General features: G+C 39.5%; 1 protein-coding gene across 1 annotated transcript in view; it reads right to left on the reverse strand.

Annotated features, from left to right (window-relative positions):
* Window positions 1-24,799, reverse strand: part of PIGN (phosphatidylinositol glycan anchor biosynthesis class N) — an 82,105-nt gene that overhangs the window by 37,166 nt on the left and 20,140 nt on the right. Inside the window, exons 11-16 of the mRNA XM_028157610.2 lie at window positions 22,358-22,417; window positions 20,886-20,978; window positions 20,145-20,200; window positions 9,020-9,098; window positions 4,243-4,425; window positions 3,112-3,251 (exon numbers count right to left, since the gene is read on the reverse strand). Coding sequence (XP_028013411.2) covers window positions 3,112-3,251; window positions 4,243-4,425; window positions 9,020-9,098; window positions 20,145-20,200; window positions 20,886-20,978; window positions 22,358-22,417 — 611 coding nt within the window. The remainder of the gene's footprint in view (window positions 1-3,111; window positions 3,252-4,242; window positions 4,426-9,019; window positions 9,099-20,144; window positions 20,201-20,885; window positions 20,979-22,357; window positions 22,418-24,799) is intronic.

Below are 24,799 nucleotides of genomic sequence, written 5' to 3' on the forward strand. Positions count from 1 at the left end.
AACGACCAGATCACGGATCAGCAGGAGGGTGGGGCAGCGAGCTACAAGCAGGTGGTGGAGAGCTACAGGAGGGGGCAGGGCAGCAAGCTATGAGGGGAGTGTAGGTAGCTACAGGAGGGTGGGCAGTGGGTGGAGAGCTACTGGAGGGCAGCAGTGAGCTACTAGCATATGGATTCGTGCGCAGGGCTATTAGTCTATAATAATAAAAGTGTAATATGCTAATTAGATTGGACAGCCGATCGACTTTCCGAATGTTCTGAATGACCTTCCAGACAAAGCCAGGGCTGCTAGGGCCAAGGCAAGCTGCTGCGGCTGCAAGTGCCAAGGCAAGCCACCATGGCTGTGAAGGCTGATCCCCTTGTTTAAATTTCATGCTTCGGGCCTCTAGTCTATATAATAAAAGCCTAAGTGACCATTGCGGTGGAACACCCAGAATGACTGGTTGCTATGATGTGCACTGACCACCAGGGGGCAGACGCTCAATGCAGGAGCTGCCCCCTGGTGGTCAATGTGCTCCCCACAGGGGGCACGCTGCTCAGTCAGAAGCTGGGCTCATGGCTGGTGAGCACAGTGGCAGTGGCGGGAGCTTCTCCCGCCTCTGCGGCTGCGGTAAGGAGCAGTGAGCAGGTGGGTGGTAAAGAGTGAGGGATCCCATATTGAGAGAGGGATGTCCACCTGCCGCCTTAGGCCCGATCCCCCTGCAGGCAGACATCCCCTGAGGGGTCCCAAACTGTGAGCGGGTGCAGGCCAGGCTGAGGGACCCCTGCCCCAGTGCATGAATTTCGTGCACCGGGCCTCTAGTGTTTATATAATTACAGATACAATATCAGAAATAAAATACAGTGAACCCAAGTGAATAAAAACTGGAAAATAATTTTTAATTCACTAAGGTTAATCTTATTTTGAAATCTCAACTGTCTTAATGAAATAAAGGTAGGTTTTTCTTATCTAGTTAGAGTAAATCTTAATTGTACTTTTTACTGAGCTAAATAACCTTTTCCAAACCCATTTTAAGATGTCACTAATTATATAGTAATTATAATTAAATATTAATTCATAGCCATTTAAAATGTATTATATACTTGAGTACTTTTTGATATTTAATTACTGGAAAAAAATTTTTAGCATTTGTAGTGCATTATTAAGTAAGTAATTACAAAATGTCAGTATCACTTGATTTATGACCTTTTTGCTGATTTAAAACAAGGGCTACATAATGTTATCAAAACTATTAAGATGCCAAGTAGGAAAAAAAAGCTAACACCAGGCAAAAGATGAATTTTTTTTTTGTTCATAACAGTGAATAAGCACAGAGAGATAAGAGATGATTTTGTAAAATCATTTGGAAGATTTTTTCTAGTGTCATTTACCCTTAAAAAATTTTAGAACAAAAAGTTTTACCCTTGCAAAATCCCTTGGGGTTTGGGAGTAGAGAAGAATTTTCTGGAAGGTTAAACCTTTCATTCTAAAAATTTTAAAACAGAGTAAATGACACCAGAAAAAAAAAAATCTAAGTTACATATGTATATCCAGCAACCCCATTTCTTTCAAATTAAGTAGTAACAGTATATTCTTTTGTCAGTGTCATTTTGCCTTATATTTTAAAACTAGTTGCCCTGCGCATGAATCTGTGCTCGAGTAGCTCGCTGCCGCTTGCCCAAGGTGGCCACCTGCCCACCGCCGCTGGTAGCTCTCCGCTGCTCATAGCTCACTGCCCCACCCTCCTGCAACTCTCCACCACTTGTAGATTGGTTGTGACATTATGGCATAATGGATAATTAGCATATTCCTCTTTTATTATATAGGATGTTGACATTTTAAACTTAATTTTTATTGACTATTGACTTAAGATAGAGAGAAAAGGAGACAGAGAGAGAGAGAAACATCCATCAATTGCCTCCTGTATGTGCCTCTGACTGGGGATAAAATGCCCATATGAGAAACGAAACCGAGACCCTTCAGTGCACAGGATGACACTCCAACCAACTGAGCCACACTGGTCAGGGCTAATTTTTATATTTTTAACATTTTAATGTATTTAATACTAAATGTTTTCAAAGGATGGAAGAGGTGGTCAAAGCTGGAGTTAACAAAAATTAAAACGAAATACACATTGTGTCAGGACAGACATGCTGGCTAATCCTGAAAATACTCTTATTCTGGGCTCTCATTCCCTGCTCGGCTTGTGGGGTCTGGTTTGCTCTGAAGATGCTTAGATGCCTGATACTAAGTTTAAATTCTAGGTTACTGTGCATATACTGTACAGATGCCAACAAGATCTGAGTCTGTGAACATAAACCAGACTAACGTAATAGTGGTTTTATTTTAAAGGACTTGAAACTTGCCTGAGCTCTGATGTTTTCTACAATGTAAGAACCCATTTAAGTACAACTTGTGAGAAGGCATTTTAGAACCACAGCACAAGTGAATAATATCCACTAATCTTGTATGCACACTTTAACAGATTTGATTTAATTACAAAGTTTCATTGATGCAGGTTGACTTGATAGCTAAGAAAGGAGGGGCAAAATGCATAGGAAAAAGTGCAAATTTTTTTATGAAACATGAAGAGACACTAGAAACTGAGATATACAAGACAAGTTCAAAATATGGGTTACTCTGCTTATAGTTCACTCAATATAGTACAGTCATTTTATTTTTACTCCATTTTTCATAAAAGATACATAAAGAAGCAACAAGGACAATGCTTCCCTAAAGCAATAAAGATGAAGTAAACATAAATAAATAAATAAGGCCCTAGCCAGGTAGCTCAGTTGGTTGGAGCATTGTCCCAATACGCCAAGGTTGTAGGTTTGATCCCTGGTCAGAGCACATGAAAGAATTAACCAATGAATGTATAAATAAGTGGAACAACAACACGATGTTTCTCTCTCTCTCCCTTCCTCTCTAAAATTAATTCTTTAAAAAAGGTAAAACAAAAAGGATACTTATATGCAACATTTATGCTGTCATAAATGAAGTGAGAGGGTTTGGAGATTTGAGAGTATTATAAATATGGTTGATGACTATGCTTCAGAAATCTAACGCATTTTAAATACAGATTTATCTGACAGTGAAGTGAAAAACAAGACAGCAAGATATGTTACTTACTCCCTTAGAACCGCATACCATATGGGCACTGGCAACAAGCAATACACGTAATAAGTCCAGGGACAGGCTTGAATCAGCAGGAAAAATGCCATTAAAATGCCAATAGCCACAAAACTACACAGCAGGAGATGGCTTGGTTTCTGAAAATCAAACAAAATATTGAAACACTTCCAAACTCATGCTAACTGATTGATAGGTTTTTAAGAGATTTTATAAAGTGAAAAAAATGTATTTCTTTCAATAGTTCTACAACTAGATGGTTAATCTAAGAAATGCATTTTTCTGTCATTGGAGAAGGACAGTAGAGAAGAAAAAGCTGGATAGCATGGAATGGGTGAATAAGGCAATTCTCAGTTTAAAAGTGACTATGTTCCTAATGTTTGTTTGCAAATAAGTCACTTAGAACTTGGAACATATTTCTCCTTACTAGTAATTTAATAAATGCTGTCTGAGTTCTCTGACTAGCTCACAAAAGCCCATTTAATCCACAATAAACTGTGGGACCTAATCTTTATTTGGAATAATGCTCCTATCCAAATTCCAACTTGACATGCTGTCCACACTTCTCTCTCCATTGCCAATGCACAGTGTGTTCATTCAGTCATTTCTCCCTTCCAACCACCGGCCAAACAAGAAGTTCTTCAATGTAAGTCACCAGGGATGGCCCTGTAATGTGATAAATCAAAATATTGATGGCCCATGGATGTTATCACTTGCTCACTGTATGACTATGAGTATGAGCAAAGTACAAAACTTTTCCAAGACTTAATTTCACCCCATCTATAAAATGAGAACAATAATTCCATATCTACTTATCAAGGTTGGTAATGCTTAAATAAGATTGTGTAAAGAGCTTAAGAAAATACCCAGTTTGTCAACTCAATTCCCAGTGTGGGCACGTGCAAAAGGCAGCCAGTCAATGATTCTCTCTCACTATTTATTTTTCTCTCTCTCTCTCCCTCTCCTTTCCTCTCTGAAGTCAATAAAAATATATTTAAAAAATAAATAGAAGAGTTTAGTACAACTTGCACAATGTATGAACTCATTACAATTGAGTTTATTCAGTTTCTTTGCTCAATCTTTGTGATTTTACACCAACGTCTAAATTATCATGATATTTTCTAAACATACCTTAACTTCTTTACTAACACTTCTGGTAAGGCTTGAATGAGACTTGATAATCAACAAAGAAGCATAAGATGCCCATCCCACAAAACCAAGCAGAACATTGATGCCCAAAAAGAATCTGTCATAAGTGTGATAATAGGACAATCCTTCCAATGAGAGATGAATCAGCTCCATGCAAAGGACGACCTAGGAAGAAAGAAAAATGTAACTTGCCACATGGGATGAATAAAAAAAAAACCTAAGTTTCAAAGGAAGGAAAATTATTAAAATCAGAGTAACTATAGACAATCAAAAAAAGATTTTAATTGTTTAAGGATCTTCTTGCAAAGTACAAGAAAAATCCTATATAATAAAGAGGGAATATGCTAATTGACTGTCACGCCCTCACACAATGGCGGCACGCACAGCCACAAGATGGCAGCACCCAGTCGCCTCAGCCCCGCCGGGGGGTGCCTGCCATCGGAGTCCCCCAGTCTCCTCCGATTGGAGAGGGTGCAGGCTGGGCTGAGGGAGCCCCCCCATCCCTGTACACGAATTTCATGCACCGGGCCACTAGTTCTTGAATAAAATGAATTTTTAAATATTGATAAGAAAGGGCACCTTAAATGTAAACTATGACATGTGTAGAGATTTAAAATGTTTCATTTTGTGGAAATTATTTTCAGGTAACAGGTTAAAGAAAGAAATAAAGGCTCTCTAATATAGGTCCCAAATAATGAACATGCCCACCTGTATATCATTTTTGACTTTTTCATATTAGATTACCAAAATCAGTCATAAAACATCATTAAAATATGCTGAATATTTCAGAGGAGAATAGCTTATTTTAAAACCATAACAAAAATAAGCATTAGATATGCATGGAATTACATAGGCAATTTTAGAAACTGAAAATAGAATTCTTTCCTACTTTAAAACTATATGACCATTTAACAAAGAGAAAATTAATGAAAAGCATAGTGTGGTAGGAGCTGGGAAAAGTCAGAGCCTCTATATGAATCAGTAGATTTCTGATAATGTGTTGATAATTCCAAATGTACAACTATATCACATTCTAAAATGCTATGCATAAGTAAGATGATAGAAACTTGGATTATACCTTTTCATTATAGAAAATAGCAACTGTTCATTTCCAAAACATCTACCCATAATTCCTCTGAAATAAGAGAAGTATGTCCAGGGCTAAAGCAGCTACTTAAGAAAGTCAGCCCTGCCTTGACTAGTTTGGCTCAGTGGATAGAGCATCAGCCTGTGGACTGAAGGGTCCCAGGTTCAATTCCAGCCAAGGGCATGTACCTTGGTTGAGGGCACATCCCCAGTGGAGGGTGTTCAGGAGGCAGCTGATCGATGTTTCTCTCTCATCGATGTTTCTAACTCTCTACCTCACTCCCTTCCCCTCCCCATTCCTCTCTGTAAAAAAAAAAAAAAAATAAAAAAAAATCAATGAAATATATTTTTTAAAAAAAGATAAGAAAAAGAAAGTCAGGGGAGAAACCAAGATGGCGACATAGGTTAAACATCTAACCTACAGCCTGGCACAACAATTTCAAAAATACAACTAAAAGTCAAAACGGACATCATCCAGAACCACAGGAAAGCTGGCTGACTGAAATGCCCACAACTAGAAGGAAAGAGAAAACCACAAGGAAAATCAGAGGAGCCGTAAAAGCCTGAGGTATGGAGACACGGGTGGAGACACGAGCACGCACGCGTGCGGGGAGGACGGAGCCGAAGAGGAAGGGGCAGCTGACGGCCTGGCCGGCGTTCTCTAGCAGGAAGGAGACAAAAGCTCCAGATTGTGCTGAACCCCAGCTCTGACTGCACTGAACCCCAGTTCCAGGCGAAACCCTGGGAAGCCAGGCTCATGCTGGGGGAATCTGGGCTGTGGGGTGGAAACACAGAGGAGCGGCGAAAGGCAGAGCTCCAGAGGTGCGCACATGAACGGACTGTTGACTGTGCCGCTGAATTGTCCTAGCGGGAAGGAGACAAAAGCTCCGGATCTTGCTGAACCCCAGTTCCGACTGCACTGAACCCCAGTTCCGGGCAAGACCCTGGGAATCCAGATTCATTGGGGGAGAGACTAGACTGTTTGGCAGCGGGCGAAACACCAGGGCGCTTTTCTCTCAGAGGTGTTTGCAGGGAGTACAGAAGGACACTGAGATACAGGAACCTCATAGGGCGGGGCTGACGGGAAGCCAAGGCTGTAGGCTCCACCCTGAAACTTCGCCCCATCCAAGCTGAGCACAGAGGCTTTTACAATTTTGCAAGTCTAGTTGAATAAGGCTGTCTCCCGGCCTAGACACAGCTGATCCTCACAGCCAATTGGACTGGAGGTCAAATCCTCCCAGTATACCAACAGCAATCAAGGCTTAACAACACCAAGACTTTGCACTCAGCCCACAAAGGGGGTTATCAAGAGCGACCACCTAGGGAGATTGGGGAAGCTGAGCTATAGGGAGGCAGCCAAAAGGTGAACACACCAAAGCAGGTCATGAATAGAAGGGATGAAGGAAAGTAAACTAATGGACGACACAGTGTTCAGAACCACATTTATAAGGTTACTCAATAATCTTCTGGAGGACCAAGATGGCGGCATAGGGCAGACGCCTGATTGTTGCCTACCACAACAATTTTGAAACTACAACTGGAAAACAGAGCAGACACCATCCAGAACAATGGCTGGAGGAATTGCTGAGAAGGAATTGACTGATGGGAGTTGGGATCAGGAAGACGAGGCCCCGCTGGGTCCCGGATCCAGGTGCGCTCGCCCGGCGACTGGTCACCGCTGCAGACCTGAGTGCCGCCGCAGCGACCTCGGACCAGCCCGCCACCGCGCACCGGGTGCACCGGAGCTTCGCCGAGCCCACCGCCCAGCGAGTTCCGCGGCAGCCGCCCCGGAGCTTTGAGAAAATGGACGAAGGAATTGCTGAGAGGGAATTGACCGGCAGGAATTGGGATCAAGAAGACGAAGCCCCGCTGGGTCCCAGGTCCGGGCGAGGCCGTGCCCCCCTAGGTCTGGGTGAAGCTGGATCCCGGGTCCGGATGAGGCCGTGCGCCCCTGGGTCTGGGAGAGGCCATGCGCCCCGGGGTCTGGGTGAGGCCACGCGCCCCTGGGTCCGGGTGAAGCTGGATCCCGGGTCCGGGTGAGGCCGCACCCCTGGGTCCGGGAGAGGCCACGTGCCCCTGTGTCCAGGTGAGGCCACGCGCCCCTGTGTCCGGGTATAGCTGGATCCAGGGTCCGGGTGAGGCCGTGCACCCCTGGATCTGGGTGAGGCTGGGTCCCGGGTCCGGGCGAGGCCACGCACCTCGGGGTCCGCGTGAGGCCACGTGACCCTGGGTCCGGGTGAGGCTGGATCCCGGGTCCGGGTGAGGCCATGTGCCCCTGGATCCGGGTGAGGCTGGGTCCCGGGTCTGGGTGAGGCCGCGCCCCTGGGTCCGGGTGAGGCCACGCGCCCCTGGGTCTGGGTGAGGCTGGATCCCGGGACCAGGTGAGGCTGCGCACACCTGGGTCCAGGTGAGGCCACGCGCCCCGGGGCCTGGGTGATGCTGGGTCCCAGGTCCGGATGAGGCCGCGCGCCCCTGAGTCCGGGAGAAGCCGCGCCCCTGCGTCCAGGCGAGACCAAACCAGAGGGAGTCGGACCTGCATTACCACCATTTATCCACCATCCAGAGCTGAAAAGTCAGTGCCGACATGTACACATAAGGAACTGGTGGACATTGAAATTGGGTCTCAAAAGAACTGTTGGTCCAGAAAGAAACTCCCTATAGACTGATTCATTTGCCTGTCAGCATAACTATTATTGCTCGTCTCACATTCGGTTCTTATAAGTATATTTCTAGTAACACATGATCTCACTCATCTAGGGGAAATGATGAACAACATAGACTGATGAACAAGAACAGACCCAGAAACAAGGAGGCATCGATCGGACTGTCAGGCCTCAGAGGGAGGGTAGGGAAGGGTGCGGGTAGTGGGGAGAGATCAACCAAAGGACTTGTGTACATGCATACGAGCCTAACCAATGGTTAAGGACAACAGGGGGGTGGGGGCATCCGTGGGGAGGGGTGGGGATGGGAATGGGGGGATGAGGACAAATATGTGACACCTTAATCAATAAAGAAATTTAAATAAATAAATAAATAAATAAATAAATAAAAAATAAAAAGAAAAAAGAAAAGAAAAAGAAAGTCAGCCCTTACTTGAGGGTTCAGTAAAGCTCCCTGGCCTGCCCACCTTGCTTTCCATTGCCACACTGTGCCCTTCTCCACACCCAAAATGGTGATTAGCTACTTATATATGTACTAGAGGCCCGGTGCACAGATTCGTGCATCAGTGGGGTCCTTCATCTTGGCCTGTGCCCTCTTACAATCTAGGACCCCTCAGGGGATGTTGGACTGCTGGTTTCGACATCCCCCGAGGGAAATAGTAGTGCGCAATCCCCCGAGGGAAATAGTAGTGCGCAAAGCGGCAGGCAGCCAGGGAGAGCCTGAGCCCAGGCTGGGCGCCCATTGGTCAGCTGAGTGGCTCCTGCTCAGTAGTGCTGCCACGCAGGCAGGAGAGGCTTGCGCTACCGCAGCTGCACTTGCCAGCTGTGAGCCCGGCGTCTGGCGCCCATTGGTCAGCTGAGTGGCACTCACGCTGTGGGAGCACACTGACCACCAGGGGGCAGTTCCTGCATTGAGCATCTGCCCCCTGGTGGTCAGTGCACATGATAGCAACCGGTTGGCCAATTGTTTGGTCCTTTAGGCATTTATATATATAGAAGGCCTCCATACTTACTGCTTCATCATAATTTTCCTGTTTTATATAAGATCTTGCTTTTCTTAAAATGTCAAGCTGTTTAGAATCAGAAAGCAAACTGCAAGAGAAAAAAAAAGGTTAGGTTTAAAATGTTTCTTCATTTCAATTATATTTTTTCTTTTTCTTTTTCTTTTTTGCTTAAATGAAAATTAAAGGATGGTGAAAATTGAGAAAATAAAAAAAGAAAAGAAGAAATTAACCTTGAGCTAAATTGTATTATTACAGGTTATCTGAACTCCTCCAAGAAATAGCTTATAGTTAAATTTGGTTTAAAAAATTTTTTTGGTTTTCAATTGCCAAACTACACTTATGACAGATAACACATCATTTTGAAGAAGTGTAATACTCCAGCTAACAAAGAAATTATGACTAAATGAGCATAATTAATGGCACAGCAATGTGAATCCCATCACTCAGCGCCCCAAGTGCTCAGCCCCCCACTGCTCAGCCTCCGCAGTGCTCATGGCAGAAACAACAGACTAGGCAGAGCCATCCTGGTGCTTTGTGCCGGAGTCAGACTGCCCAAGAACTGTCTATCAAAGAGCCCCAGGCACAGACTAACCAACGATCAAATTTAGTAAACACTTTGAACCTATTTGCCATTCTTTTCCTATACCATATATCTTTTTGATATTTTTCTACTAGTGGCCTGGTGCACGAATTCGTGCACATTGAAAGGAAATTAATTAGAAGAAATATTTTAATATCACTATTTGCCCTTTCTCTATAATAGAAGTGTCAATCACATTCACGACCAACAATGATAGATTGAAACACATGTGTGCAATTGGTGCCAGCAAGAGCTTTATATGTATTGCACATGTGAGACTCAACTTAGCCTTTTATAGCTAAAGAATAAACTTGCTTAATTAGACCTGCTTTCTGATTTAGCTAAACTTTTTCCAGCCCAGTGAAGCACCCCAAACTTCTCTTTCAGGTAATTGTCAGCAACACAGCAGTAAATATCAACACAAAACAGATTATTATTGTAGATTATGCAGGGAGAACAAAGGGTAAAATATTTAAGTGCAGCAGTGTTTGACTATATTCTGTGCATTGAGAAAACCTGAAGTCATTTTCAAGTTCCACCATTTCTTACTTCTTTTCAGTCAGGTCAAGTTTCTAAGCTTTCTAAATCTCCGTTTTCTGGAAAATAGGATTCTACCAAGTCTCCCATCTACCTATTCCAGGACTTCTGTGAGGATCAAATGAGATGAGGCACAGGAAAATGCCTCACAGACATTTGGTTAAAGTGTAAAATGTTTGCACCTGGCTATAAAGCAAGTCATGTTCCTGGGCTGAAGAAACTCCAAGGAGGCTAGTCACTAGGGAGAGGAAGCCAGGAGTTGCTATGTGACGTCATTTACCCAGCAACCATAGCCACCATTTCCAGGCTGGGCTGGGCTGGGGGCCGCATTTTGCAGCATGAGGTCTTGGCAGTGTCAGCTGCAATTTGGTGGCTGTTACTCTGGGGTGGTGGTAGAGACTGTGTCCCACTTGGGGGAAGCTGAGTGTTGCTTTGTGGCACCAGGTCAGCTATGGCATTTCTCTGTAAATGGCCAGTGCGCGTCACGTCAGCTCCTGCATTGAGCGTCTGCCCCCGGTGGTTAGTGTGCATCATAGTGTCTGGTCAGATGGTCGAACACTTAGCATATTAGCCTTTTATGTATATAGATTTCAATAGCTGCTAAATTAAATATTGGCACTTTCATACGGTGTGCCATAATATGATCACATATCTTCCTTCTACTTGGTTCTGGTAGTCTCTGAAGAGATAAGATTGAGACTTGTAGGAATTAAATCTTTGAAGCAATGCTATTGATTTGGGTGGGGGTCACAGACTTCTTTCAGAATCTGAAACTCTGCCTAGAAAATGCACATAATCTGAAATCTTACATATAACTTCTGAAAATTCATAAACCCCAGAAGCTCATTTACAAACCCTCTAGAAACCTCTAGGAACCTATACCTACACCCAGGCTCCCAGAGCTTTCCACTCAAGGGAACCCCACAGCTCTTTCAGACTGCAGGAAAATTCACCACCCCTGGACTCACTGGAATTTGGAGGAAAAAGGTACCAGGGAGCAGGAACACATGAAAGAAAAGTTACTTCAAAATATTGCCATGACCTAGCTCCCTGACATTCAGACACAACACATTTTGGGATATTTTCCTAAAAGTCTTAGAAATGGAATTACTGGGTCAGAGGGCACATGCACTCTTTGAAGGCCCCATCTAAGTAGAATTTTCCAAATTCTGATAAAACCCTTCTAATTGCTCTCCCTTCCCTTGCTCTGATCCACTCGGCCTCCTGACATACTGAGCGTATCTTCTAACTTACATGAAATTGATGTGGGCATCTCACTGCCTACTTCATCAGTTCTAAACTCTCTGGACTCTTCATGACCATCTTCTATTCTTAATTTCCCAAATGTACACCCTCAGGAATAAAGTGGTTAAACTTTTCATTTGTCACCAATCTTGTATTAACATCTGAGTTATCTGAGTTCTTGTTCATAACGATCCTCTCTTTTCTGCTTTCCAAAATCCAATCTTCAGCATCCTTTATGATCCACTCCAAACCTCACCTCACACCATTAGCACTTTAGTGTGGTCTAATGAGCAATTTATTTCTCTTCAATTAAATTTTAACCTCCGTGTGGGCCATTAATTATTTACATTAATATCCACAATAATACTTAGCAAAGTGCTAAGCACATAAAATGAATCAATAAATATTAATTGATTAAAATGCTAACAAAAGATTGCAGGCCTAAAAAGGGAAGAGAAATAAGTGAGTAATATACAGTGCCCTTCTTAAAACACCTAATGATATGCTAAATTAAAGGATAAAAAGAAAGTTGGTCTAGAACTAAATTACTTCAGAGTCCTAAAAAGAATGAGAGAAAAAAACATTTTAAAAGAGAAATATTTATGTTGCATTAATGAATTCCATTACATTGTATTAAATATAAAGTACTTAGGTAAAGCAACCAGGGTCCAGCTAATTTATATTTCTCCTAAATGGACTATTTATAAACCTTGGGACATATCAAAGGTTAGGAATATGTCTGGAATTCATCAAAATGTTCTCTACCAACTTCACTGCTGCATTATGACGATTAAAGATTCTTAGGAAAATCTTGTCCCCCAATATAATTTTCTTTTAGTTTTCCATAAGTTGATAAGGGATATAAAATAAATCTTGGTATTGTATATTTTAAACATAAAGAAGTTTTGTGAAAAATGTAAAGTCCAGAACATAAGGTACAATATATTAACATTTATGTAAAAAAGACAAAACAAGTAACAGCAGCAGCATAAGGGGGGTTGGCAGGGAAGTAATCAGAGGAATATAATCTATAAATTAAAATGAATAAAGGAATCTGCATGTGTCAACATGGATAAATCTTGAAAATCATACAGAATGGGAAAAAGAATTGTATTATATATGAAGTACCAATTAAAAACCGGTAGATTTTTAAAATAGGGATTCAATTATATTACATCATTTTATATCTTAAGAAAAAAAGAGGATCTAAAGAAACAGTCAAATGTTACCATTTGTTAAACATGGATTGTGGGTACAAAGATTTTTGTTATATTCTCCATTTTCTTCAACATGTTTGAAGTACTTCAAAATTAAAATTTAAAATGCTAGCACCCTGGCAGTGTTGCTAAGTGGTTAGAGTGTCGGGCCATGCACCGAAGGGTTTCGGGTTTGATCCCGGTCAAGGGCACATACCTGGGTTGCACGTTTACTCCCTGCCCCAGGTCAGGGTGTATGCATGAGGCAACCAGTCGATGTGTCTCTCTCATATCAATGTCTCTGTCACATCAATATCTCTCTCTCTCTCTCTCTCTCTCTCCCCCACCCCCCTTCCTTCCTCCCTCTCTCCCTTCCACTCTCTCTGAAAAGCAATGGAAAAAATAATCTCAGGTGAGGATCAACAAAAATAAAAATAGGATTATTCAAAAATCTTATCAATTATTTAAGATGAACTATTGTTTGGAGGACAAAATCTCCTTAAATGCTGCCCTTTAAAGTATTATATCTTCTTACTAAGATTTTTATTGCAAAAATAATTGTTGCATGTACACATAATATTTTAAAGACACTTAGTAAGATCCAGTATATATTTTTTTATAATATATTAAAGAAAAATATTTCAAGAAGATAAAGACAGAGAAAGCAGGATAAAAAAATTATTTCTAGAATAATTTGCATTCTTTAGAATGACTAATAATGTAGAATCATGTCATTTTTCATGTCATTACTGAGTAAATGGATCTTTTTCTATACATGTATGTATGTGATGTGTAAAAGTTACCTTTTAAAGTTTTAGGGCATTTTTAAGATAGAAAACTATATTTCTAGCTAATAATTAGTACATCGGATGGATGAAGTGGTAGAAAGATGGACATTAAAACCAGTATTTAAATTTGGCCTATGGGAGGAACTTTTAATCATGATAGCCTAAAAGAAACAAATACATTAAAAAGAATCAAAGTATTTTTTGCCATTTTAGTAGAAAATACATTTAAATACTGTGTTAAAATTTAAGTTCTCTGAATTTACATAATGAGTTTTAAATAAAAGATAACATGTTTTTGCTTCTATTGGCAAGGTACAATAATCTCCTTCCCATTTTCATTTTTTTCTAATATATTTCTTAAGAGACCATAATTGTACTTTCTTAATTTCAAGAATTTTTTCTTTTAAAGTTTTTCTTGTCTTCCTTTGACCTCTACAGTATAGTACACACTTAAATATAAAGTGTTTTTCCTCATTTTTAAAATGCTTTCACATGGAGGCAAACCTTTCATGCTTCTTCCAGTCATATAGCCCCACCTTCTGGTCAACCCTTGGAATACCACTGGGATCCACTGGACTCAATTTTAGTTTTGAGTTTCTTTTTTCAACAGTTCTATATGTGCGAATGGCTATTTCATTATTTTATTCTTTCTCACAGGTCTTTAAAATATAAAAAATAAAATGTACTTACTTTTTAAGGAATAGGGTAAAATAGGATATACAATTACTATATGGATCCACTGGACCCTTTTACAAGTCTAAGATACATTATAGGATTTTAGCAGTCTTAATTTTCCTTTTTGTTGAAACATTTGCTATTTTATCACCTATAAATTATTATATTATTCATCAAGTATTAATGCTGAAAAAGACTAAATAAGACAATGGAGGAATGGTAGACAGATACCATTGAACTAAAATACAATGATGCTGGTGAAATGGATCATGTAAGTAAGATCTCAAGATTATGAATTTTCAGATATCAATATCCTAAATTTTCTCAAACTTATGAATCAGTGACTAAACAACATATTTATAAGAATAAAAATAAAAGATGGTTCTTGTTCAAAAGGAAAGTACCTCATCACACTATTGTTTGTAATAGGAACCTACCTAAGTAAGCTATCTGTTTTGCAAAAAGAATGTATGATGCCCTGGCTAGTTGCCGGGGATCTTGTCCCAGCGTTACAAAGGGTTCAGCATTCTGGAGAAAGGGGCTGATGCGTAGATTCAAGAAGGAGTCCAAAGACAAAAGATAATTTTGAAAGGCATTGGGGGTCAGAGGATCTTCAGCTAAAGGAACTAAAGTCCCTTGTCTAAGGACCCCCTGCTATTTATTTAACACAATTTGTCCTAAGGCAAGGTGGAGATATACACTTCAAAGGGTAAGGTTTAAAAGGGTTTATAGAAGTATTGTCAGTTTGGGGAATAGCCTACAGCTGTTCAGGTGTTTGACCAATAAGAGGCAATAAAATGCCCTGAGCTGTCTGGCAGCAGACAATCCTATTCAGGTTTGGGGAAAGTGCCCTTTAGCAGTTCCAACAGGTAAACTATATTTGACTCAACCCTTGTTGAGCTCCCCAAGCTTCACCAACCTTTTGGTGAAACTCTTGTAATTATGACATGCTGGAATTGGTTCCCGGCAGCTAGTGTGTTCAGTGGTTAGAGTGTCTGCCCAAGCACCCAGCCCTGGTTGGTATGTGGTCCAGGGAGGCGACCAATTGATGTGTCTCTCTTTTCTCTCCAACTCCCCCTCTCTCCCTCCCTTCCACTCTCTCTAAAAAAAAAAAAAAAAAAAAAGAAAGAAATATCCTCAGGTAAGGATTAACAACAAAAATAGGATGCGTGACACAGTATTCTTTCATCTTTTATGATATTTATGTGCCGATATTTACCTGATATAGTTTCTAAGTGGACAACGCTGACAATAAAAAAGTAACATGCTAATTGACCATACCTTCACGACACCCACCAGCCAATCAGGAGTGAGCATGCAAATTAACCCAACAAAGATGGTGGGTTAATTTGCATACATAGGTGTGAGCAGCCAGGGGTGGGGCAAGACACTTGCGTCATCACCATGATGCAGGCATTCCTCACCACCCCAGCTGCTCTGGGCCTCCGGGCAGCATGGGAAGGCGGAAAGGCGACTCTGGCCAGAGCAAAGGTGGTGCCGGCAGCCAGGGGACGGAAGGCCCATTCTTGCACGAATCTTCGTGCATCGGGCCTCTAGTATATAATAGTGACTAGAAGAAAACAGATGGCGTAGAAATAAAAAAAAAAATCACTAGACTAGAGAAAAATAAAGAGTCCATAGTACTCAGATGGTAAATAGTGTAACTGTTTTTCCTGGTATATAGAGCTTAAGTAATAGGGGGGGGGGGAAGGATACTATACAAGAATGGAAATAAAATATCCAGGAATAAAATAATAAGAAATGCATATTGTGGGAGAAACTAAAATTTTACTTAAGGACATAACTGAAGATATAAATAAATACATGTTGGATGGTAATGTTCAATATTATAAAAGTTGTAATTCCCTCCAAATTACTTCTGAAATATTGTATAATAACCAAAGAATTCTTTATATAACTTAAGATGATGATTCTAAAATTTATATGAAAAAATAAATGATTTTATGATTCATGCCAATGATTCAAATATTTATTGTTTCTTTTTAAAATGTTTTATCACAGCAATATATGCACATTATTTTAAAAAATAAATAGTAGTACAGGAGGGCATAATGACAACCAATAAATCCCTGTCCAACCTCCTCATCTCTCAAGTCCCCAAATCAGACACACACTCTTCAAAGGTCTGTTTTTAGTTATTCTGGTAGCTATCTCTATTTTTCTCAGTAATATGCTTTTATTTTTTTTAATCCTCACTTGAGGCTATATTTGTGTTGTTGTTTTTTAAAAATTGATTTAAGAGAGGAGAGGGAAACATCAATTGTTTGTCTCCTGTATGCATCTTGACCGGGGATCGAACAACCATTTTGATGCAGGGCCGTGGTCGGCAAACTATGGCTCGCGAGCCACATGCGGCTCTTTGGCCCCTTGAGTGTGGCTCTTCCACAAAATACCACGGCCTGGGCGAGTCTATTTTGAAGAAGTAGCATGAGAAGAAGTTTAAGTTTAAAAAATTTGGCTCTCAAAAGAAATTTCAATCGTTGTACTGTTGATATTTGGCTCTGTTGACTAATGAGTTTGCCGACCACTGATGCAGGGGATGATGCTCCAACCAACTGAGCCACCAGCCCAAGGCCTTAATAATATGCTTTTATTACTATTTCTTGATTTGATGACCTGAGATACTTTCTGTTGACTCTCCATTGACTAGCTGTGCCTACTGTCTCCTCCCCCTTCAACATGGTCATATTACTATTTTTTGCCTCCTCTATTGGCTACGCTGATCACTTTATTTATTTTTATTGACTTCAAAGAGGAAGGAAGAGGGAGAGAGAGAGATAGAAATATCAATGATGAGAGAGAATCACTGATCAGCTGCCTCTAGCACACACCCTACTGGAGATTGAGCCCACAACCTGGGCACATGCTCTTGACTGGAATCAAACCCGGGACCCTTCAGTCCACAGGCCAATACTCTATCCACTGAGCAAAACCAGCTAGGACTATGCTGGTCACTTTATTAATCTGTCTTATTCTTTAACCTATTGCCTGAATCCACATTCTATTTTATGAAGACAACAGAATCACTACCATTCTATTTATATTTCTTTCCCCTTCAGCCTGCCAACCTGTAACTCCATACATTGTCAAGGTTGGTAACATTTGCATTCTAATCTTAAGTCTTCCTTACTTTGTCTAAGGTTTGACTTTAAAAACTAAAAACCAATATTTACATCACAATTATTTAAATACTGTTCACCGAGTAGCAAAGTTTTATACTATAATTAAATTTCCTTGATCCATGTGTCAATGTTCAAATGACTTCCCTTTCTGATACTCTCTGCAACTGTTCAAAGTCATGTCACATCTTAGGCTGCTCCATAATTAAAGCATGCTTTCTTGTACACTTTGAAATGTACACCCTGAAGTTTCCAGTTGTCACTGTTTTGGAGGATGAAGAAATGAATGCCTTCTGTGTAAGTCACCGTGTTTCCCCCAGCTCCTTACTCAACCCATATATTATTTAAAACCCCTTTCACTTCCTATTCTAATCTGGAGGACTTGCCTCCCATTTGGACTGTTCTTGTACAGTTTAGCATTCCCTAAATTTTTAGTTGCATTACCCCTTTTAAAAAAAACATTCTGTAATCTTTCTCATTTTGCAAAGTTTATGCTGATTTTTATTTTGTGGATACAATAGTTTCTCAGATATTGCTGAGGATTTTAATATTTTTAAGTTCTCTTCTGTTCCTTAAATAATATATTTTCTCAAGAGTCTACTCTTGACCTAGCTGGTTTGGCTCAAAGGATTAGAGCAGTGGTCGGCAAACTGCGGCTCGAGAGCCACATGTGGCTCTTTGGCCCCTTGAGTGTGGCTCTTCCACAAAATATCACGTGTGGGCGCGCGCGTACAGTGCGGTTGAAACTTCGTGGCCCATGCGCAGAAGTCAGTTTTCGGCTCTCAAAAGAAATTTCACTAGTTGTACTGTTGATATTTGGCTCTGTTGACTAATGAGTTTGCCGACCACTGGATTAGAGCATCAGCCCTCGGACTGAAGGGTCCCAGGTTCAATTCCGGTCAAGGGCACGTACCTAATACCTCGGTTGCAGGCTCATTCCCTGGCCCCAGGTCCCCCAGGTCAGAGCATATGTGGGAGGCAACCAATCAATGTTTCCCTCTCACATCGATGTTTCCCTCCCTCTGTTTCTCTCCCTTCCTTCCACTCTCTCTAAAAAGCAATGGAAAAATATCCTTGGGTGAAGATTAACAACAACAAGAAAGTCTATTATTCATATTATCTTAGGTTTTTCTGGTTATATTGCAGGCTTTCAACAAATGGTGATTTTCAAGTCTGCAGGAAGAGCCAGTAGCTTTGCTCCAGGGTGGGTGAGCCAGTGAGTGGGAATCAGCTCCTGCTGAGCCCAGAGATGTCACAAAGCGAGCAGTGGCTCTGTAGGCAGATGTTTAGCATAAAAGCAGCCGAAACCGGTTTGGCTCAGTGGATAGAGCATCGGCCTGTGGACTGAAAGGTCCCAGGTTCGATTCCGGTCAAGGGCATGTACCTTGGTTGCGGGCACATACCCAGTAGGGGTTGTGCAGGAGGCAGCTGATCGATGTTTCTCTCTCGTCGATGTTTCTAGCTCTCTATCCCTCTCTCTTCCTCTCTCTGTAAAAAATCAATAAAATATATTTAAAAAAAAAAAAAAGCAGAGCAAGTCCATGGTGAGTGAGCAAGCTGAGTAAAAGAAGGCGGGTAGTGTGTACTTGAACCTCTTAGAGAAGAGTGCTTCCCTGACCAGTCTTTCTAAAGTGGCTGGGCTAAAGTAACTTTCAGTTATTCTCAGTTCAATGTCTTATGTATTTTCTTCATAAGTTCTTTTCTGTTCCTTAATCTATTTTCTCAAGAAATTGATAATACTGTTCTTGTTCATTTATTTGTTTATTTTGTTATGATCTGTCTATACCACTGCATTATAAATAAACAGATGCATATGATACATATATGTGATATAATATGGGGCAAATTCCAAGAGATAAAGACTTGGCTTATAAGCATATGTAATACTCATAATCAGGGACACTCCTTAAAGGTAAATCTACTTGATATATATTTAAAATATTTAGGGTAATTAATTGCATATGATCATAACTTGCAAGTCATGATTATGGTTTGTTTTTGTCACCCACTCCCCCTCGCGCCTCCCCCTCTCCCCCCCGCCGCCCCCCGCACACACAGGCATACAGTCACATTATTCACAGGGCAATGCAATATTTAAGCATTTCTAGTTTATGAATACCATACTCATGCTACATAAGTTGTTAAATATAATTCCAATAAGTCATTCAATCATATCCCTAACATCCATGTTTCAAACAATTTGTTTATTTTGGTCAAGATCAAAATTCTTCCTAATTATATGCAAATCCCTGTTAATTGAAAACGAATTTCATGGAGGTTGAACAAACCTGCCCAAGTCAGTACTACAAAGCCAGATTTGTGACTCAACTCTCCCCATTCCTGGTTCAAGGAAAATATGTCTTCCTGGGATCTAAGATAGCAAAATCTGCTGCCCACTAAAGTCTGCTCTCCTCTTTGCCACCAATAGTTGTCAGTGTTTCCCAGAATTACATCATTGGCCTTTTCTTGTCACTTTCTACCTTCTGCCTAGAGCTCCTACATGTATAACAGTTACCTCCACCATCTTTACGCTGATGGCGCCAAAATCTTCACAATCATCTCTCATCTCTATCTTGAGATCCACGTACCTATTTCTAACCAATTCATTGATGACTTCAATTGTAAGTTGAACATTCATCCCTGCCTCTCAAACCAGCTCTTCTTTCTTCCTATATGCCTTAATGCTACCAGTACCTTCCCAGTCAGCCAAGCCAAGAGTCCCCCTACCTTCCCAGTCAAGCACAGTTGAATTTATCTCCTTATTTCCCATATCTCTCTGCACCCTCTACCAGTCATACAAAGATATTTACTTAGCATCTGGCTCATTACTTACAAAAACAATAGATGAGACTTTCATTTTGGAGTTTGCACTAATGCGCACAAAAACCACAAGGTTTCTAAGTAATTTATTCTGTCAGCATTTAAACTCATTGAAAAAATTTTCCTATAAGCTAATAAATATAAAATACTTACTTAAATGGTGTAAACAAAAATGGTAAAGTAACTTCTTTTTTCTGAGTCATTTTCACCTGGGAACCAAGTATGAAAATATTTTATTTTATTATAAATGAGAAAAAAATCAACTAATTTCATTTTGAAATATAAACATCTATTAAAATGGGTCTTCAGGGATGGTTAACTACTTTGAAGATAAATGGAATTTTGTGTTACTATATTATTTCATAAATATTTAAAGAAAAATTTAACATTATCATTCTATCACAATAAACTGAGAATTAAGAATATCAAGTGTGCAAAAGAACATTCAGTAATGTATTCTACTTGAACTCTTAGAAAACAATAAGCCAAGCTGCACTAACTGTTTTAATAATAACAGAAAGTTTCAATTAAATGGTGACCTCTAAGTTCTTAATGCATATAATAATGTACACGAATGACTAGAAATGTTACAATCACTAATGCTACTTCTATGGAGACAAATTCCAATTAATAAAGACTTGGTTTGTAGTTTTTATAAGCATATGTGATAGTCTTACAATTAGAGAACTCTTAAAGGTAGTTCTACACTCTCACACTCATTCATTGATGCTGCATCTCAGAAATATGCAACTCTGATGCTAGAAAAATACACAAAATTTAAAGATAATAACTTATAGACAATCATTTCTTAAAACACAATTCAAATATCTTCAGTTAATATATTCAATTTAGGAATTGTAGCAGTGTCCATTTTTTGTGTGTGTCTAATTTTACCTTGAACTGTTCAAGAATCTGTTTTGCATTTGTATACATGCTCTCTGCTTTGAAGACATCAGTGTTGTTAAGATAATTCACAGGAAGGATTCCCTATAAATAATAAATACTGGTTTAATATTAGTATTAACAAAGCTCAGGCAATTCTTATAAAACAAAATAGACTTACAAAGGAAGCAATGAAGACATATGGACAAATAAATTACTGGAATAATAAAACAAAAAAATCTTACTTTAAACCATAACTGAAAAGTGTTCTATTATTTTCCTTGCAAAGTAAATATAATAAGTAAAGCAAAAGAGATGAATTAACTAAGTTCAATAAAACCTAACATTACCCCTTTAATGGAAAAATTACCATGTAGTAAGCAGTGAACTAAGTGCTTTGCACATGCAAAATATCCCTATAGTGGGCCACCATCAATATACTTAAAAAGAAAATAAAGACATAGTAAGAAGTATGAGAGTATATTGTGCATATAAGAGTAAGGATTATTTTGTGAAACTTTTGTTTCACTTACATAAAATACACACACACACACACACACACACACACACACACACACGACATAGAACTCACATTACTCGGCATTCTAAATTAGATTTGTTGTTTTTTGGCTTTTCAGGATCCACTTCCCACTCTTAGCAGCATTACCATTCTATGTGGAGAGATCTCCCCCATTGGATACAGTGTAATGGGTCTCCAATGGGGCTCTGCCTCCCTCACTGAAGGGTAGATCCCAGGCTAGATGACTCAAATAGCAAGCACAGGAATTTGACTCAAGGGTCAAAGAACAAAAAGTATGACAGGGGTAATGCTCCTCTACCCCAGTGTAGACTCTGGTTTGGTTCTTTCTTCCAATTCTCCAGAGCTCTCTTGGTTCCTATTCATTTCCAAGTCTGGTCTTTGAATACCCCTTTGAATCAACAAACCACTAATATCTTTTAAATACATTTCCTTTAAATGGATTCAGTCTCCATTGCTTACAAACAAAAAGTATTTATCTGTTTTCATCATTTAAAACTAAATTACAAATATAGGCCCTGGCCGGGTATCTCAGTTGGTTAGAGCATCATCCCAATATGCCAAGGTTGTGGGTTCGATCCCCAGTCAGGGCACATACAGAAATCAACCAATGAATGCATAAATAAGTGGAACAACAAACCAATGTGTCTCTCTCTTTCTCTTGCAAATCAATCAATAAAATATTTTTCTAAAACCCTAAATTACAAAAAAAAGTTTATATACATTTTAAGAAAATAAAAATTATAAAGGTAAGTTATTAGGCTTATACTCCATGTTGTAGATTATAATACATACACACGTAAAAGGAATTACATATTTAGGAAGAAATAGAAAAATACAGTTTAAATGTAATCAAAAAGATTATTCAGAAACATATAGAAAGTAAATTTTACTGTACAATGTATTTTTTTATTCTGAGAGTTGTTAAGAAAATTTTGTCCCTTACCACTGAATTGAGGGGAAAAGGGACTCCAATAAGAGAAGCCATCAATGGTGCAACATCAGCCTACAAACAGAAAAAGTTCAATTTTAAGAAGTCTACAGATATCAACAAGAAAAATAATTTAAGGCAACTATTCTGTAATATAATCTGCATGTTTGTTATAATCTATTATCTTCAAGCATTTATTTACTACGTAGTAGATACTTATCTCTAAAAATGTCATTTGTTAGAAGTACATGACTTCATGAAAAAATAAATTAGACAAGAAACCATTAAAAGCTCCAAATGTTAAACATATTAAGCAAAAAGTTACTTATCCTAGTAACTAGAAATTTGACCACTTTATATAATAGATTTTCAGTATTATGAAAGGCTGCCTTAACTAGACAAAAAATAAATAGCAGTATGAATTAAAGAAAGAATGTAACAGAAGTTTTGGCCAACCAAAAGTAAAACAAAACAAAACAAAAAAAACATAAAAAAAACAACCAGATAAGAGGTTCTTTAGACACGCCCCCCCCCCTTCCCCTCCTCCCCCAGCAAAAACAAAAACAAAACAAAACAAAACTCCTTTTTGGATAGCTCCCTTTCAAGTAGTGTCCCAGAAGTTGTTCATGCTTTCTGTCTCCATCTCACCTCCCCATCACTCCTGACTTGACCTTTTATCATCCCATAGAGTCTATTTGCTGTTTGTAGAAATTGTCTATGGCATAGACAATTCTCCCTAAAAGAGCTAGTAACCTCCATTTTTTCCAAATCTTATTGCCTGCTTTTATATTAGTCCTTATAATTTTTTAGGCAGTAAGGTGCTTAGGTGTCAGAATGCCCAATTTCAAATCCTTGCTTGTAATCTCTGAGACTGTGGGCAGGTCATTTAACCTCTCTGATGCCTGTTTTCTTATCAGTTAAAAAATAAATGAAAGTTTCTCCCTTACAGAGTTGCAGCATGATTTAATGAAATTAAATTTATGAGGTACCTGGCACAAAATAATCCTGCAGTAACTGGTGGCTACAAACGCTGTGGTGATTATTATAATTAACAGACCTCTCAGCAGCACTGCGTAGATCACTGCGTTCTTGATCTCTGTATCACACTAGCTGAGTGTCTTCCATCTAACCGTAGCTCATTTCTCTAGTCCCCCATTTAAAGTAAGAGTTTGGTCCCAGGTTCTCAATCCTTCTCACTTTCATCACCTGGACTCTCTTTACTAAGTACCACCTCATGTAAAACAGGAAAACTCCAATGGCCTCCCAATCGCCTTCTCCCCTTCCCCGGGAATCCACCGAAGGCCTCCTCTCATCTGTCCTCCATGCTGCAGCCCGAGAAATCCGCACACAAAGAAGCAGATCATGTCACTCCAGGATTCAAACACTTCATGCATGGGCTTTCCCAAACCACAGAAAGCAAAAGCGTGGATAAGGGTGGACTACTGTACATCAGTTCTATGATATTATGGCTTCACAGGCCTCTTTTGTAGTATTTACCACAGCTATAATTTTACACTTATTCGTATAATACTTTGATTAGTATCTGCTTTTACTCACCATTATATCCCTGACATATTGTTTAATGATAATGTTTGCACAATGTTTAAACAATACTCCAGACACATAACAATGTTGATGGAAGAAATAAATAGAGAAATTCTCATCTAATGTAGACCTGAAGTAGGATTACTAAGAGCAATAATTGAATCCATATTCAGTTTTTTTATTATAACCCAGCCTGGCTATAAGAAAAACATGTTCTTGTTCTATGGTCTTCAAGTTATCCTATCCCTTTGACAGTTATTTTTACTGCAAATGAATAAACTGCTATTCTGATTGTAAACATTTTCATTTATTTGGGTAATACACGTCCATCCGGAGAGAAGAGAGCATTCTTAACATGCTGAAGAAGAACAGGCTTCAGCAACCACAGGCCTGAAAAGGAGATCCTAGACCTTGGTTTATCCACCACAGTAAGGAATGTCAGCTTGAGAGCTGACCTGGAGAAGGTCAGATCTGCCTGCCACTTTGGAGGCCATGTATCAGTGATGCCATGCTTTCTACAAACAGCAAAGAAGGCTATTTACATAGCATATATTCAACAATGAAAATTCTGTACTTCCCATTTACAGATTATGTTACTAATCTAAAATATGTGTTAATAAAAAAGAAATGGTAACTGGCATACTACAGGAAAGAAACCTATGATGAGGCTTTATTAGATCTATGCTCAAAGCAACTAAATGAGGCAACCATGAAAAGAAATCATAGAAATTTAACAGGCATGCAAATTTCAATTTACAATTTACATATAATTCTTTAATTAGCCAATGTAACTTGGAGGGAGTCTTCTCCTTTTAGTTTTACTTGAGGCTTTTTATATTTTGTCAAAAGAAAGATTAGTTGGGTTAAAATATTTGCACTGAAAGGACTTCCCTTGGTAATTAAAATGTTTTG

This window comes from Eptesicus fuscus, chromosome 12, assembly GCF_027574615.1.
Source record: "Eptesicus fuscus isolate TK198812 chromosome 12, DD_ASM_mEF_20220401, whole genome shotgun sequence".
Lineage (NCBI taxonomy): Eukaryota > Metazoa > Chordata > Mammalia > Chiroptera > Vespertilionidae > Eptesicus > Eptesicus fuscus.